The 15,536-nt window shown below is 43.5% G+C and overlaps 1 protein-coding gene across 2 annotated transcripts in view; it reads right to left on the reverse strand.

Annotated features, from left to right (window-relative positions):
- The window catches only part of LLGL2 (LLGL scribble cell polarity complex component 2), an 82,361-nt gene that overhangs the window by 28,880 nt on the left and 37,945 nt on the right, over positions 1-15,536 (reverse strand). For both annotated transcript variants that reach the window (XM_088482555.1, XM_088482554.1), the window contains exons 2-11: positions 13,307-13,409; positions 10,553-10,650; positions 8,727-8,808; positions 7,945-8,060; positions 7,426-7,584; positions 7,180-7,342; positions 6,872-7,004; positions 6,734-6,788; positions 6,437-6,591; positions 5,775-5,992 (exon numbers count right to left, since the gene is read on the reverse strand). In XM_088482555.1, coding sequence (XP_088338681.1) covers positions 5,775-5,992; positions 6,437-6,591; positions 6,734-6,788; positions 6,872-7,004; positions 7,180-7,342; positions 7,426-7,584; positions 7,945-8,060; positions 8,727-8,808; positions 10,553-10,650; positions 13,307-13,381 — 1,254 coding nt within the window. In that variant the 5' untranslated portion in view covers positions 13,382-13,409. The remainder of the gene's footprint in view (positions 1-5,774; positions 5,993-6,436; positions 6,592-6,733; positions 6,789-6,871; positions 7,005-7,179; positions 7,343-7,425; positions 7,585-7,944; positions 8,061-8,726; positions 8,809-10,552; positions 10,651-13,306; positions 13,410-15,536) is intronic.

Below are 15,536 nucleotides of genomic sequence, written 5' to 3' on the forward strand. Positions count from 1 at the left end.
AGGTGACAAAACTCAGGTGGACTAATTCCCTTTTGAAGATGAGCAAGAGAGATTGTAGGAATTTCGGTCTTCCTGACTCAGCCATAAATATGTTCAATTGTATGTAGTATATAAGAAAAATGTCTGTGGAAATTACAGGACATCAGGCCATGCCCTTGATAAGCCGTCATTAAGAGCTCTGTAATTTGTGTAGGGTCAATGACTAGGGTCTGGTTATAATCCCACAGGGGGTCAGGCTTACAGGCAATGCGAGACAGACTGACCACAGCAAGGTGTCAAATCTTTTTCCTAACCTCTGAGCTTCAAACAGAAGCGAGTGAATGGTTACCTAACCCCTGCTCAGGTGACCAAGAGACCCTATGTTACAGTCACTTAAACAATGGAAGGGTTAAACTATCCCAAGGGAGGAGAGTGACCCAGAGCAGCCTGTGAAAGGGAATAAAAATGTGTGTGTGAGATTGAACAATGTTTCCTTTTTGCAAGAGGCCATCGAAAGGTACAGATGAAACGGAAATCTCCATTGGGACGGCCTCATCCCAAAACTATTCAGTCCAACGGAGTGGTTTGTTCTGCCAATTTGTTCTTTTATTTTATTTCTGGAAATTGTAAGTAACTGATTCCTTTTAACCTCATTATATTCTTGTAACTTTTTATAACTAAACTTTGAAGATATTCTTGAATTAAACATTAATTCTAGTTCTGGATCTGTGTGTTTATGATCCAAGGCCTCATATGGCTCATGTTACCTATTTTTCTAAGTATTGATAATTGTGTGTGCAGGTGGGAGCAGAAGCCCACCTTATACTTTAGCATTATAGTTGTCTTCTGCTGGTGGCAGTTACACGGTTTATTTAACCACACGAGCTGAGGTAACCTGTAAAAGTCACGGGCAGCGATTCTCAGATTGGCGTATCTGGAGGGTCGGTCCGCAGGATCCGTGACAGTGTACATGTTATTCGGTTGTGCGTTTTGGGTGTATTTACTATTATTTACCAGCCTAGCTTAATATTCAGGGACACTGGTCACTGACCCCTGGTGACCCCCTCATGCTTTCTTTATCTTGGTCTCAGTCATGTCTCCCACGTCTGAGCTCCCAAGTGGCGGTATTAGAATACTTGTTTATTTACATGTTTGAAAAATTTTTCACAGTGCCCCCTGGGACCCTGGACATGTGTGTTCGGGTTTCCAGGGAGTGATATTTTCACTATAAATCGCATTCTTAGTTTATTTTACTGCATAATTGCCTCTTTCCATATGTTGTGTATATTGTATGTTGTCTGTGTTTTCTCCCCTTTGAACTTTCCTTTTGTGTCTTTTCCCTACCTCGTTCACCTAGTGCCTCTTGTCTTTTTTGATGGTGACTAATGCGCAAATGCAGACTTTTAAAAATAGTCTCTCTTAATGGCAAGGGGCTCAATATCCCAGAGAAACATTCAAGGGCCCTACGAGATTTTTATGCGTCTAAAGCAGGGGTGGTGTTTGTTCAGGGAACAGATATTAAATCAGATCCTTGCTAAGATTCTCGACCAGGTGGACCCTTTGGTGTCTGGTATTCCGGTCATTGTTGGGGATCTGAACTAGTCTATTCAACTTGAGTTTGATGTATCGGTACCCTCCACTAGACACCCCACAAAGACACATAGGCAGGTAAGACGCATCCCTACATGAACACCAGCTGATGGACTCCTGGAGACTCCAGCATCCGGATGATAGGGATTATAGGTTTTATTCGTTACCACATACGTTTCTTCACCTTCAGCATTCTGACATTGGGCTCATCACGTGGTCTGACCACTCCCCTATCTCCGTGACACTGCTGACCTCATATCCCTCTGTTAAGCAGTGCATATGGTGCTTGAACGAACAAATTCTAGCTAACCCTCGTTGTCAGGCTGAACTGGAGTCGGCTTTACATGAATATTTTTCCACTAACAGTTTATCACGGTTTGGGGGCTCACACGTGTCCTCCGAGGTAAATTGATCCAGTTGGCATCAATGCTGAAGGAAAAAACGGAACAAGAAGTAGCTCTCTTGCAGAAGTTTAAATTTTTAGAGAAGTCTCATAACAAACGCCCCTCTTCCCAGCTTCTTTCTTACTTGACTTCTACCAGGGTAGCTTTGAATAAACTTCTCTTTGATTCAGTCAGACGAGATTTTTGATTGTGCAGGAGCCACTTTTTTCAGTGGGGTAATAACGCTGGGCGAGTACTTCGCTAGAGCCCTCAGAGCACAAAGAGCTTCTCTCTTAATTCAATCTATTCACGTTACCTCAGGTGGGACTCGCACACTCTCCCGTGATATTGCATTTGTCTTTCAGTCATATATTATACGAAGTTATACAATTTGCGTGACACTAAATCCCCAGAAGAGAAGAGATTAGGCCCTGATTCAGAGCCGGACGCTCTGACCAGAGCGCTCGCTCTGAATCAGGGCCCACCTCCATAAATATGGAGCGTCCTCCTGGACGCTCGTATAGCTGTGGGTCACCACCCACAGCCTATACGAGCGTGCAGGAGGATGGTCGCGATGGTCTTGACCATCGCGACCATCGCCAGTGCGAGCAGAAGCCTGCGGTTGAGTTTCTCAACCGCAAGGCCAGGAGTGATTTTGGCTCTATCAGAGCCAAAATCACTCCCACTGACATCACTAGTGATGTCAGTGGGGCCGGCTTCTGGCGGTAGGCGTTCCCTTAGGAACGCCTCCGTCTGGAAGGCACGCCCCCGGCACGCCCACCAAAGGGGGCGTGCTGTCAATCAACATCGACAGCACGCCCCCTTTGATCAGACACAACGAGCGAAGGAAAGTCCTTCGCTCGTCGCGTCTCGCGCATGCGCACGACAGAGCTCCCTCCGTCGTGCGCATGCACAGTGCACACACCATCGACCCACTTGCGAGCGGACAGCCGCTCGCGAGTGGGTCTGAATCAGGCCCTAACACCTTCCAAAGGTTGGTAGCCCAATATCTTCGTGATGTACAGTTCCCAATATCACCGATGAAGATGATTCTGGTTGGATTCCCCCTTCTCCCTGTCAGAGTTAGGGGAGGCCCTTAAACTCCATCTGGGAAAAGCCCGGGCCCGGACAGTTTCTCTGTTGCTTATTACGAGTCGTTCCAGGAACTATTGCTCCCTAAAATGCTCCAGACCTTCAAGGCAACTGCAGATGGTAATTTTTTCTCACCCCAAGCCAATTTACCTTTACATCCTTTCCAGGAATCAAGAGACATTAACCGGGTCTCACACAGAATGAGACAGACCCCGAACCAGTCAAGTTCATCTGTTTTAGGAGAGGACCGATCGGATTCTTGCAAAGAAATGGCTGCCCCAGGATTTGTCAAAACCTCCACTGCAGGCATATATTTTTGTTTGGCTCAGCATTAGCCACAGATTGTTTGGAAAATTTCTATATCGCTTTTGTTATCTGGCTGTCTCTTGTGCAGGTTACCCTTCCAGGACATTGGGAGTTAGATAACAATACAGAGGAGAAATACAATAAGTTATAAGGAACAGTGGAAACTGAAACACAGGCAGAGTTATAAGTCAATCACACACACTCTCAGACACAGGGCCTCATTCAGAGCCGGACGCTCTGACAGAGCGCTCGCTTTGAATTAGGGCCGATTCTTTTTTTTTTTTTTAGAACGGCCTCCTGGCCGCTCGCATAGCTGTGGGTGACCACCCACAGCTATAGCAAGCGGCCATGATGATGGTCGCGATGGTCAAGACCATCGTGACCATCGGGCTTGCGACGAGACCCTTGTGGTAGGGACTCGTGGCAGCATGCCCCAGAGAGCTTTCGGCTCAAACAGAGCCGAAAGCTCTCCCACTGACATCACTTGTGATGTCAGTGGGGCCGCCCCCAGATGGTAGGCGTTCTCATGGAAACGCCTCCGTCTGGGCAGCCACCCTCCCGGCCTGCCCACCAAAGGGGGCGTGCTGTCACTCAACATCGACAGCACGCCCCCTTTGGTACGAGACCCGGAGCGACGGATTGCCCTTGGCTATCCGGGTCTCGCGCATGCGCACAACGGAGCCGGCTCCGTCGTGCGCATGCGCTCTGGGCCACCATGGACCCGGTTGCGAGCGCTCAGCACTTGTGACCGGGTCTGAATCAGGCCCACAGTACACTATATCAGGGGTGGCCAACCAGTCAGAGGCAAAGAGCCAAAAAATATCGGTGGTCAATTTGAAGAGCAGATTGCATGCGAGCGCCCGTGTAAAAATGGGGAGTGGCCTAGCTGTCAAGGCCACGCCCCATTTTTGTGCACACTCCTTTGGTATGACATTCACAGGAGCATGACCTTGTGTCACACCCCCGTGTTTAGTCATGCTGGCGGCGAGCCCAGCACATTGATAATACACAATTTACATAAAGTTCCCAATGTAATTTTTTCACTGTTGAAGTGAAAGAAAAAGCCAGAGCAATATAGAAAATATTGAAATAGTCACATTCACATAAAATACACAGAAACAAGCCAGATCCACATAAAACACATTTAAAATGCACATCCAAATAAAATACATATTAAAATCCAGAACCACATAAAATACATTGAGAAAGCCAGTGCCCATTATGTTGTGCCCCCAGTAGTTGTGGCCTTATGCAATGCCCCCTGTAGCTATGCCCATTATGCAATGCCCCAAGTAGTTGTGGCCTTATGCAATGCCTCCTGTAGCTGTGCCCATTAAGCAAAGCCCCCAGTCGTTGTGCCCCTTCTGCAATGCCCCCTGTAGCTGTGCCCATTATGCAATGCCCCCAGTAGTTGTGCCCCTTCTGTGATGCCTTCTGTACTTGTGCGCATTAAGTGATGCCCCCAGTAGTTGTACCCCATCTGCAATGCCCCCTGTAGTTGTGCCCATTAAGCAATGCTCCCTGTAGTCGTGCCCCCTAAGGTAGTGGCCCCAGTACTAGCTCCCCCTCCCCGCCCACACCCTTATGAAGAAACTTGCCTGTCTTCATGTTGGCACTGCTCCACGCCACCAGGACTCCCGAGTCCCGCTGCCTGCTGGATCCAGCAGGCGCGCAGGCTCCTCACATCACAGGTGACGTCACTCGCGCACTATATTACTGGCCTCTGAAGCAATCATAGGGTTCTTTAGAGACCAGCGTTCTCCATACCACTGGGGGCATGCTGAGCTGGGAGCCAGGAGCCGCAAGGGAGACACAAAAGAGCCGCGTGCAGGCTGGCCCCCCTGATTTTATATAAGGCGAGTACACACCTGAAAGATATATCTGCAGATATATCTTTAGATGATGGTGGTCGTTCATACACACTGAACGGCCATCATCTATCCGGCAGCCGCGGGTCCCAGCAAGGGGCGAGGGGAGTGTCCAGCCCTCCTCCCACTGCTGTGAGTGTACGGGCAGTCTGCAGACTGCCCGTACGCACTTGCCAATGGACAGGTATGTCTGCAGACATAAATGTCCATCGGCTGTGCAGCACAGCCATTACGATATGTCTGAACGATGCGGTTCACAGACACATCACCTGTACACATTGGCCGACGCCGAGCAGATATAATTGGCTGATCAATTGATCGGCCAATACATCGGCCAGTGTGTACCTAGCATTAGATGGATATATATATCTATCTATCTTTAGGTTTTTTTTGTTGTTCAATTGAGAGACCTATCACTGTCAATAAGGAAGACTGTGCTATGGCTTGGGGAATCGGTTCCCCATAGGAAGGAAAAAGAAAATAAATATTACACACAATAAAGATGCAGATGTGGGCCCTATACTGTTATAATAGAATGATTAGGAATTTTACTTACCATATTGGAATAATGAGTGTTCTGTTTTCTGCCTGCACTGATTATCCTTTCCCACAACTTCAATGGAATAGAAGATATATGGTAAGAGCAGGTGATGGCTGAGCAGTGTAGAGACACAAGGTAAGGGCACTGAATTACTGGCCAACCAGGTGTTTGAAGATCAATGGCCACAAGCTCCTCTTCTGCTAGTACTAAAAGGGCACTTGGGTCATCAAACTCTATACAGAAAATATTTTAGAATTAAATGGATGGCAAAACGAAGGTTGAAAACAAAACAATGCTCTGCTCCCCCCCCCATAAAACACCCACTTGCCCTTTATTATACAAGTTGTCTATAGAAGTTATGTCCATGAGGTTTGTCCAGATACTTTACAGCTGCTGAAGTAGCCCTTTATGCATTTTCACCTATTTCATTATAGCTGCCATCAGAGTTTAATCACACAAAATCCCTAAGATTTTACAAGTTCATGCACTTGCTCATATTGTGTGTCAATAGTGTAAATTCAGCAATGATTATACTGGATTGTATTTAAGCTCCTCTTTTTTCGATAAAAAAACAAACAAAAGAGCCAAGATTCAGAAGATTTGCTAGGGGCAGTGGCAGAATCCAGTAATTCATCAGCATGCCCTCACAAATGCTCCCACTCTACCCGTTTACTTACCAGCTGAGGAGTTAGAGTTGGCAATTACCAAATGGTCAATGATCCTAGAAGTAAAGTCAAAGGCTGTTTGTTGACTACCATGGACTACGGAGATGCTGTGTCGGTCCCCATAGCTTGCCATTGGCATACCTCCATGGAACACAACATAAGGTGCCCTAAAAAAAAAAAAAAAAAAAAGAAGATCTTATGACTGTGTGATCAGAAAAAGGAAGGAGGGCAAATTGTAGGCAGTACTGGCAAGCTTCTGCTCCCAGCACTAACATTTGACTTATAGCTGTATTTGGCTGGCACACTTACCCTCTACGTGCTGTATGCCATGTTATTTTACTGATTGCTTTGCAGCGGAAGGGACCTGTGAAAAGAAAATACATATTAGGAAACAACCAACTAAATGCAGTACTTGCTGTAATCTATTCTCTTTTCAAAATCACTTACCATATGGCAATTTAGTCTCCATGGGAGCTTGTTGTATACGCTCACCAGTTGCCTCCCACTGGCTGTACCCACCATCACTGTGGCAACTTATTATCTGCTGTGCATCACGGCACCAGAAAATATTTTCCAGTTGCTGGAATAAAAACACCAAGGAGGGGGGAGGATAGAATCTGAGCAATCTCACACATAATGTGGTCACAATAGGCAAATAAGACTCCTCAGAGTGTTTATCCTCCTTTGTACTAGTTACATTTTGATCTTAGGAAATTTAAGTTACATTTATGCAATGATCCCTCTTTAGCAGGTACCTGGGTGCCAAGATAGTGGCATACACTACGTCCCGTTGATACATGCCACACCATCATGAGTCCACGACTGTAGCCAATCAATAAATGATCTGGGTTCTTGGGATGCTCCTGCAAAGCTTCCACTGACTCAAAAGGGCGCCTATTAGTGTACTCATCTGGTAGACTGTGAAAAATGGAATAAGAAGTATTTTGACATCAATGTTGACTGCAGTCTATTGTAAGCACAACATACAGTAATTTGCTTACCTTTCCAAGGCCATTTCATGTCGAACTGTTTTCTCCTCCAGTACTTGCAAGGATGGTAATGTAAGAGTGAAAACATTGCCTCCCTCTGTACCCACAAACAACTTCTCTCCAGATGAGTGTGCCAACAGGACCTTAATTTGGGTAACACTAGGGGGCGCCCTGCAACGATGAGAGAACATTGTATGGAATGATAAAACAGAATAATTTTGTATTAAAATGGCTTAAGACACTAGACCCTGAATAAGAACAATGGGGTTGCTAAAAATACTTCTGCTTTGCCAAAACAGTCCACTCTAGTCTTATCCAACAGACTGAGCAGTCATGCATCTGTTTTATTAATCATAAACAAGGTAAATGATAAAAAAAGTAATAATAATAAAAAGAAAATATTATAATTATTATTAATAATATTATTAGCTTATTATTATTATTATTATTATTAATAATAGCCTCCTGTTTGAGTCTACATTAAGGGAAAAGACAAACACAAAAGCACTTGCAGAGTTTTTTTTTACCCACCCTGGTGGTCCACGAAGAGTAAACTTTTTTTCCTCCTGCAGCTCTGAGACACCATCTTGTTGCCTGAATGACCATAAATGGAGGCTGTTGTCATCCAATAATGTGATAATCTGGCACTACAGATTTAAGGGAACAAAAACAGAATAGTTAGATTCTGCAAAACAAACCAAACAAGCTGCAAACGTACTACAGTATCATAGCCTAACACAAATAACCAGTGTCAGGGCAAATCATGATGGATTAATGCAACAAAAAAATTATACAGTATGTCAACTGCATTTGGTTGAGAAAGAAGATTCAGACAGGATTTACCTCAGTTTTGTTAAATATGTACATTTACTGTAGTGTGACAAAACAATATCTGATTGGAAGCCGTCCATTGGCGGGTCACATCAGTGAAGAGGTTGGGATACATTTCAGAGGCACAACACAGAAAAGGCAGACTTCACAGACATTCAGGGCAGGGAGTCATCTGCAGGGCCGTAGCTAGGGTAGTGCGGCCGATGCCATCGCACAGGGCACCACAGGTCAGGGGGTGCTGTTTGGGCCTGTCAAATTTCTGTTTATTATAATTCTTGCTTGTAACTTCCTCTTATTTCATCCCCAGCATCTCCTGGCCTCCCCTATCTCTTCCCTTGCCCTTCCCCATGAAGCCATGGCCCTTTTTTGGGTGTATTATGTCCCTTTGAAAAATGAGGGGGGCGCCAATGCTCTTTCTGGCACAGGGCACCAAAAAGTCTAGCTACGGCTCTGGTCATCTGCAATGCACAACATTACTTCACCTGGTTGGGAACAAAACTGATCTTGATCACTGCATTATTCTCATCATGCAAACCCATGAACTCCACTCCGGGGCAACCATATCTGAGGAAAAAGCATGCTAAGGAAACTTAGGGAAAAAGGAACTGTACAATCTGAATAAACAGCATAAAACTAAACATAGTTTCATTATCTTAGTTTAACTGCAGTATCATTTCTTCTAAAGTCACATATCTGAACTAAGCGATTAGTACAGTCATTGATTTAGCGCCACAGACCTTACATAAATCAGGGACAGACAAGTTAGACAAAATAAATGAGACATGAAGACAAAAGGGTAGGGAGGCACCCTATATTTCATGGATAGGCAAGTCATCTTCCGGGCAGGTAAAAATACCTGTATTAAATAAGAGGTGCATCGCAGGTACTGGTAGGAACATGCTCATTATGCATCTGAGAAATGTCCGCTGACGTTTTTTTATACTTTGAATACTAGCAGTTTTCCCAAAGCACTGGCTCTGAATGTTCATATGGGATTTGCACCACAACTTCATCCCAGGTGACAGTCCATACCAAAAGCAATTAAAAAAAAAAATCTCTTTGTAAAAGAGATTCTCAAAAAATGTATGGTATGTGTTTTACCAACCATAGGCATCAGAACAGGGGGGGGGGGGAATGCCTCCCCCCCCCCAAAAAAAAATGTAAAAAGGCATCAGCAGAAGATGATCAGGGGCTGTGCTTTATAGCAATAGGCTGCATAGTCCCTGCACTGCACGGAGGAGGAGTAGGGGTAATGTGCAGTCTTGAGTTAAATTATATATTGCCCCCTCAACATAAAATCTTCCAGATGCCCCTGTTACCAACTACACTATGCAATCAGGCTTCAAATCGGACTATACGACTAATACGGCTGCAAGTTATACAGTGCAACAGACCAACATTTCTTATCCACCAACTAGTGCTGCTAACTCTCAATGATGGAACACATCAGCTGCCTGATCACAGACACTACACTCTAGTAACTAGCTCAGTCAACGCTTACCCTCCAAAATACACAATTTCATAAACACACCTAAAGCATCAACAAAAGAGCCTGCTTGAGTCTCTGACTACTTGTGCTAGAGTAGTAAACTGTCCCACAGACCTGTGCTAGTTGCAACTGGTTGATGAATACCTGAAGAACTATCTGAACATGAACGGACTGCTGGCCAGGAGAGAATGTCCTGTAATGTAAATAAGTAGCTTAAATGCATGCAAGATTAATTAACCAACAAAGGAATGACAGAAAGGAGAAGAGCGGTGTCTACAGCAAAGCGAGTTGTGTTATTTGCATATAGGAGTGAGCAATTTATCCATGGTTTACGAACGTTGATTTAATGTACTAGACATTTTGATTTGCAGTTTTCAACTTTATCAGTGAACAATATAATCACAAAACAAAGACACAACCACTCATTACATACCACAGTACCATCCCTTAGTAACAGAAAAGAGGAAGGGTAACGGATATTTACTTAGCATCAGCAAGTGCACTTAACCTGTCAGAACATCTCACGCACAGCACATCACTAGCCACTCTCTCATTTACCAACTGGAATTAGTGTTTCAGTGCGGGGATATAGGATTGCCTCCAATTAAGCAAGATTAAGGTCATGGTTAAAATAAAGCAGGGAAATTAACAGAAGAACTGTGAAATCATAGCTATGCATTTTCATATTTCTATTTCAAATTAGCTTATCCGTAGAACACCACCCTTTACTGCTAGAGAGAGTTTTGAAACATATCATTACAAACTTAAGCCATAGTTGTGCAAGTGGCCATAGTAGACACCACAGATGGGAAAGGATACATTTTAATGGCTCCAGAGCGGGTTCCAATAGCCATGAGTCGCAGTGAGTCGCTGTACCCAAGGGCACTGGGCTGGTTGGGAAATCCATGTTCTACAGTCTGCAAATAGAATAAAATCAAAACAGAGGAAACGAAAGAACACATTGTTGTGGAAAACTCAAACACATTCCTCTAGAACAGTCTCTTAAATAGGATTTGTTCTTTGGGGTACACATCAGATTGAGAAACTACTCTAGATACCTATAGGGTTAGTCCAAAAAAAGCATCATGCTTCTGACCCATTTTTACAGAATTAAAAAGTTTAAATACCGTACTCATATTCTTAAGCTGCATACACACACAACGATTTTTTGAACGATTATCGATATCGTTCAAAAAATCGTTCACTTTCTGAGTTAAAACTATGAACGTTTATCGTTCATGTTTGTAGTTCAGACTGACCAACTCAACGATTTTCAGTAAGGGAAATACCAAAAATCATTTGTAGTTAAAAAAAAAATAAAAAATCGTTCATTACATGCAGCTTAAGGATGTAGCAAAAAAAAAAAAAAAAAGTGTCGCTGTAAAGTCACATGTTGGAGGACTTTATCATTTAGCACAGGTATAGGGGAGGGAGGGAGAGCGCGAGAGGGAGAGCGCGAGAGGGAGAGAGAGATCACAGCTTAGTTTTCTTATCACTCAACTGTTCATTTGGAAAACCTGTGTAATATAAATAATTCATACCATACTGTGAGATTACTGCACATATTAGACGTCACCTTGAATTTGTTACCTGTATAAAATAAGCTCCTCATAGACTTCATTAGCCTCATCATTTACAGCACAGAGGGCATTATGCCATATATAGCGCTGTTCTACTACGATATCCAGACTGACTTAATTCACAAGATAGATTCTACAGCACCCAAATAAAGCAATATGAACCAAATACCACACTGCTTGCTGACTTCATTCACCTACTGTACCTATACTGCCAATGTCAGGATCATACAGGGTTGTATATACAATCCTATATGCTTCTAACTTCAGGAACAAGACAAGCTGGTTTGTATGCCAGTCTAAACTTGTCCATGACTGGCAAACAAATCATCTATGTATTAAAACCAGTCTAGAGTAACTGCCAGGAAATGTATGACACAGAGGTCAGTCACAAGCTATTACATTCATGACGGCCTTAACCCCTTCTATGCTGACAAGTAGAATGGGAAGCCTAGATCCTACAGATGACAAAAAATGTGATCATCAATTACATGCAACCTCCATGACAACTCTCTGTGCGGAAAAGAGTAGAGGGGTAAAAGTGCATTGTAGTCAATGTAGATGAGCAGTGTTTGCCAATTACAATATATAAAAATGCAATATAAAGTTTATATTTTTTGCTTTTATGCCCATTACCCACTGGCACAAAAAACACACAAACAAACAAACATGTTTTTACTAGTATTTTTGAACACGAGAATCAGCATTTTTAGTGTTATGGAATGAAACCCGATTCCTTAATGATCCAATAATAAACTACTATTGTTGGGAGAATTTGCAGCATAACAATTTTGTTTTGGGCGCTCCCTGCTTTATTTACTTGTAGTAACTGCAAACGGGTGCAATGGGTCAGTAGAGTGTTTGCCCCCCACCACAAGTGTTGGTTACAACTGCATATGTAGCGCGATAGTGTTCGCTACATGGCGTTTTTGGCATTTTAGGTTTTACTTCTGTGAGGACATGAAACTGAGAACTTAATGAACAGTCATTCTGCACACCCTAAACACAGGCATCACCAAACATTTAAACATCATTTTTATGTAACTAATCAGACCAAAATAAATATATTATTATAAAGATAAAATGGTCTCTGCTCATTAACCACTTATGACAAACAAAACAATCATGTAGCTTAGAGCCTCTTATGACTGAGATGACAATGCTAAGCTACAACAAAAATGGACAACTCCTCAACATTACTATTTGTTTACGGGACAATGCTGATTTCAAATGAAACAAAATGGGTGTGAAAACAGCAAATTGTGAGCATGTCTGGTGGACCAGGGGTTTGCACATAGCAAATAAATGGATGCAATATTCTTTCTATACAGTATACTTTTAAAAACTTAATTATAGAGGAGACACTCTAAAACAGGATTGCCAATCACACTTCATATACTACTGCCTACCATCCAACATGACCCATCAGGTACAAAATGCTCTGCTCCTGGAATTCCCACCTAATTTATGATCGCGGTCACCTGTGTTGAACTAGTTAATTGATGAAACAGGAGTTTCAACACAGGTGGCTGCAATCATAAATTAAGGAAAGGCCCCCCCATATATCTGCGATGGATTGCCGCGATGTTGCGATCCTGCAACCCAGTATCACAGGATCGGTGAAATCAAACATGTTGAATTTCACAGATATGACGATCAAGATCAAATAATTATCGTGATTGGCACTTCAGTGAAATTTAACATGTAGAATTTCACCGAACCTGCGACAGATCGCAGAACATCGATGGCCGCTGGTCGACATTTCCGACCGGCGTTTCCGATCCGAAATCAGGATCATGCAATCCGCCTTCAGATGTATGGGGGCCTCAAGTCCAGGAGCAGAGCATTTTGTACTTGATGGAACGGGTCATGTTGGAGGGTCTGCGTACTATCCAGTAAATTATATCATCAGATTGGATTGGTAAGGAGGACATTTCACATCTGTGTTCTATAAATACAGAACAGTGTTATGCTTGGGGTCCCTTATATACAACACCTTGTTAAATTGGAACAAGTCCCGCTTGAGCCTCTCCCTCACAGAGTCATGACCAGCCCGTAGGAAGCGTTTCATCTCTACAGCTCCTGAGTTCAGCAATTCCCTGAAATAAACATTGGAGAAGATATTTAGCACACAAGTATACAAGTTCAATTGAACGTGAAATTACAAATTTAGTCAAGGCGACCTAAAGCTATCATCAGGAGATGCTGTGAAATGTAAGTGAATTTAAACACACTCTGCACATAAACAGCAAAGCACATACTGTACTATAAGCAGAGAAAACAGTGGACAACACATGAAACACACACTAGCAGATGAGAGGACATAAGCAGGGATAAACCCAAATAAATAGTACATACAGTATACGATAGTCTACTTCTGAACACTACTATGATGCCCAGACCATAAAGGGATGAACATAAACACTTTAACACACACAGTAATGTCAATGTCTCTCCGGTTTATCTAATGTACTTTGTAATGATCAGAGAAGGTTAAGCAATATTTGGGACCACACGTATAACATATAGAGCTGGGTGCTTCAGTGTGTTAATCATTAATCTACATACAGCTGCAGAAGCTGGACCTTTACCCCGACAAGTGACACGGACAGGCAGGAATAGAACAGGTCTCTCATATATAGCTCTATACAGAAAAGTGGAATTATTTCTTAATTATTACAAGAAAATACACTTCTTTATGTCTGATGTACTGAATTTAATATATTAAAAAATGACAACACCAAATCTAAAGGCCCTTGCACACTACACGATATTGTGAACGATTTGACTGATTCCGACACATCGGAACGACAACTTGTTCATATCGTCCAGTGCGTACGCTTGATCACAATGCACACTCTTCAGATCTTCCCTACATCCATGAAGATCTATCAATCTCGTTAACGATTTGTAGCATATCGTGCAGTGTATACGCACGATCGAACGATATGTCACTCCGACCCGAACGATGCAGATGTCACTTGACAGGCATTTCCCTTGACACAGATGCATGCACAGATCCAGTCATACATCTCTGTTAAAGAAAATACTTGTCAAGGTAAAATAAAAAGATTGACGTGGCTCCCCCCTAAAAGCACAACCAGCCCCGTACTTTTCAGAGCCAGTCCTGGTTGGGAAAATACAGGGGACAAAAAACGTGGTGTCCCCTGTAATTTCCATAACCAGCACCGGACATTATTTTTTTATTTTATACTTTAAAAACAGTTTATACACAGATGTATGCATGGATCTCACTGATCTGTGTATACATCGGCGTCTCAATAGTACAGCCCACATTTTTTTAATTTTTATGAAATCTTTAAGATCGTCGTCAGGTCTTTGGGACATCACACGATATGTCGTTAATGGTCTGACGATTTGGAAATAGTTGACGAACGATATATCGTTTAATCATTGGTAAAATAGCACAGTGTGTATGCACTATATCGTTAATCCAAGAGTTCCGGGGAGTTCAAGGGAAATCGTTAACGATATAGGATGGTTTGCAAATCTTTTAATGTGTGCCCAGCTTAAGCACATCATCAATTATGTTTGACAGAATGTACCAAGTTCAGAGGGAATCGGTATGTAATGAAGGCGGCCGGCGGATCAAAGACAGTCAGCGGCAGCCAGTCGGGTCGAAATCCCGACACCTCGAGGTAAGTACCCTAACCCTCCCCTCACCCTCCCTTAAGGGTGCCTGACCATAACCTCCCCCCCTTAGTGCCTAACCCCAACTTCCTTCCGTTAGGTTTAGGATGCGGGGGGGAGGGGTGTTAGTGCCTAAACCTAACGGGAGGAAGTTGGGGTTAGGCACTAACACCCTTCCCCCCCCCCGCATCCTAAACCTAACCCTACCAGAGGGAGGGGGGGTGCCTAACCCTAAAACCCCCACCCCTGGTGGTGCCTAAGCCTAACCCCCCTTTGCCCTACCCTAACCCTCCCAGGGGGTGCCTAACCCCAAGTCCCCCCGGGGGTTCCTAAACCTAACCCCCCCCCCCTGCGGCTAAGATAACCGGCTAACCTTCGTTTGGTATGCCTGGTGTCAGGACTCCGTAGTGGGGCTAATGATAGGCGTCGGGATTTCGATGCCTATCTTTAGTCCCATGTCGGGATGTAAGTGTCGGGATATCTGCGGCCAGGATAGTGCCCGCCGGTATCCTGACTGCATCCTGTTCAGAGATCACATTTATTAATTTATCCTACAGGTCTAACATTAGTCCTAA

The sequence above is a fragment of the Taudactylus pleione genome, unplaced genomic scaffold (assembly GCF_031769625.1).
Source record: "Taudactylus pleione unplaced genomic scaffold, aTauple2 ptg000290l, whole genome shotgun sequence".
NCBI classification, from domain to species: domain Eukaryota; kingdom Metazoa; phylum Chordata; class Amphibia; order Anura; family Myobatrachidae; genus Taudactylus; species Taudactylus pleione.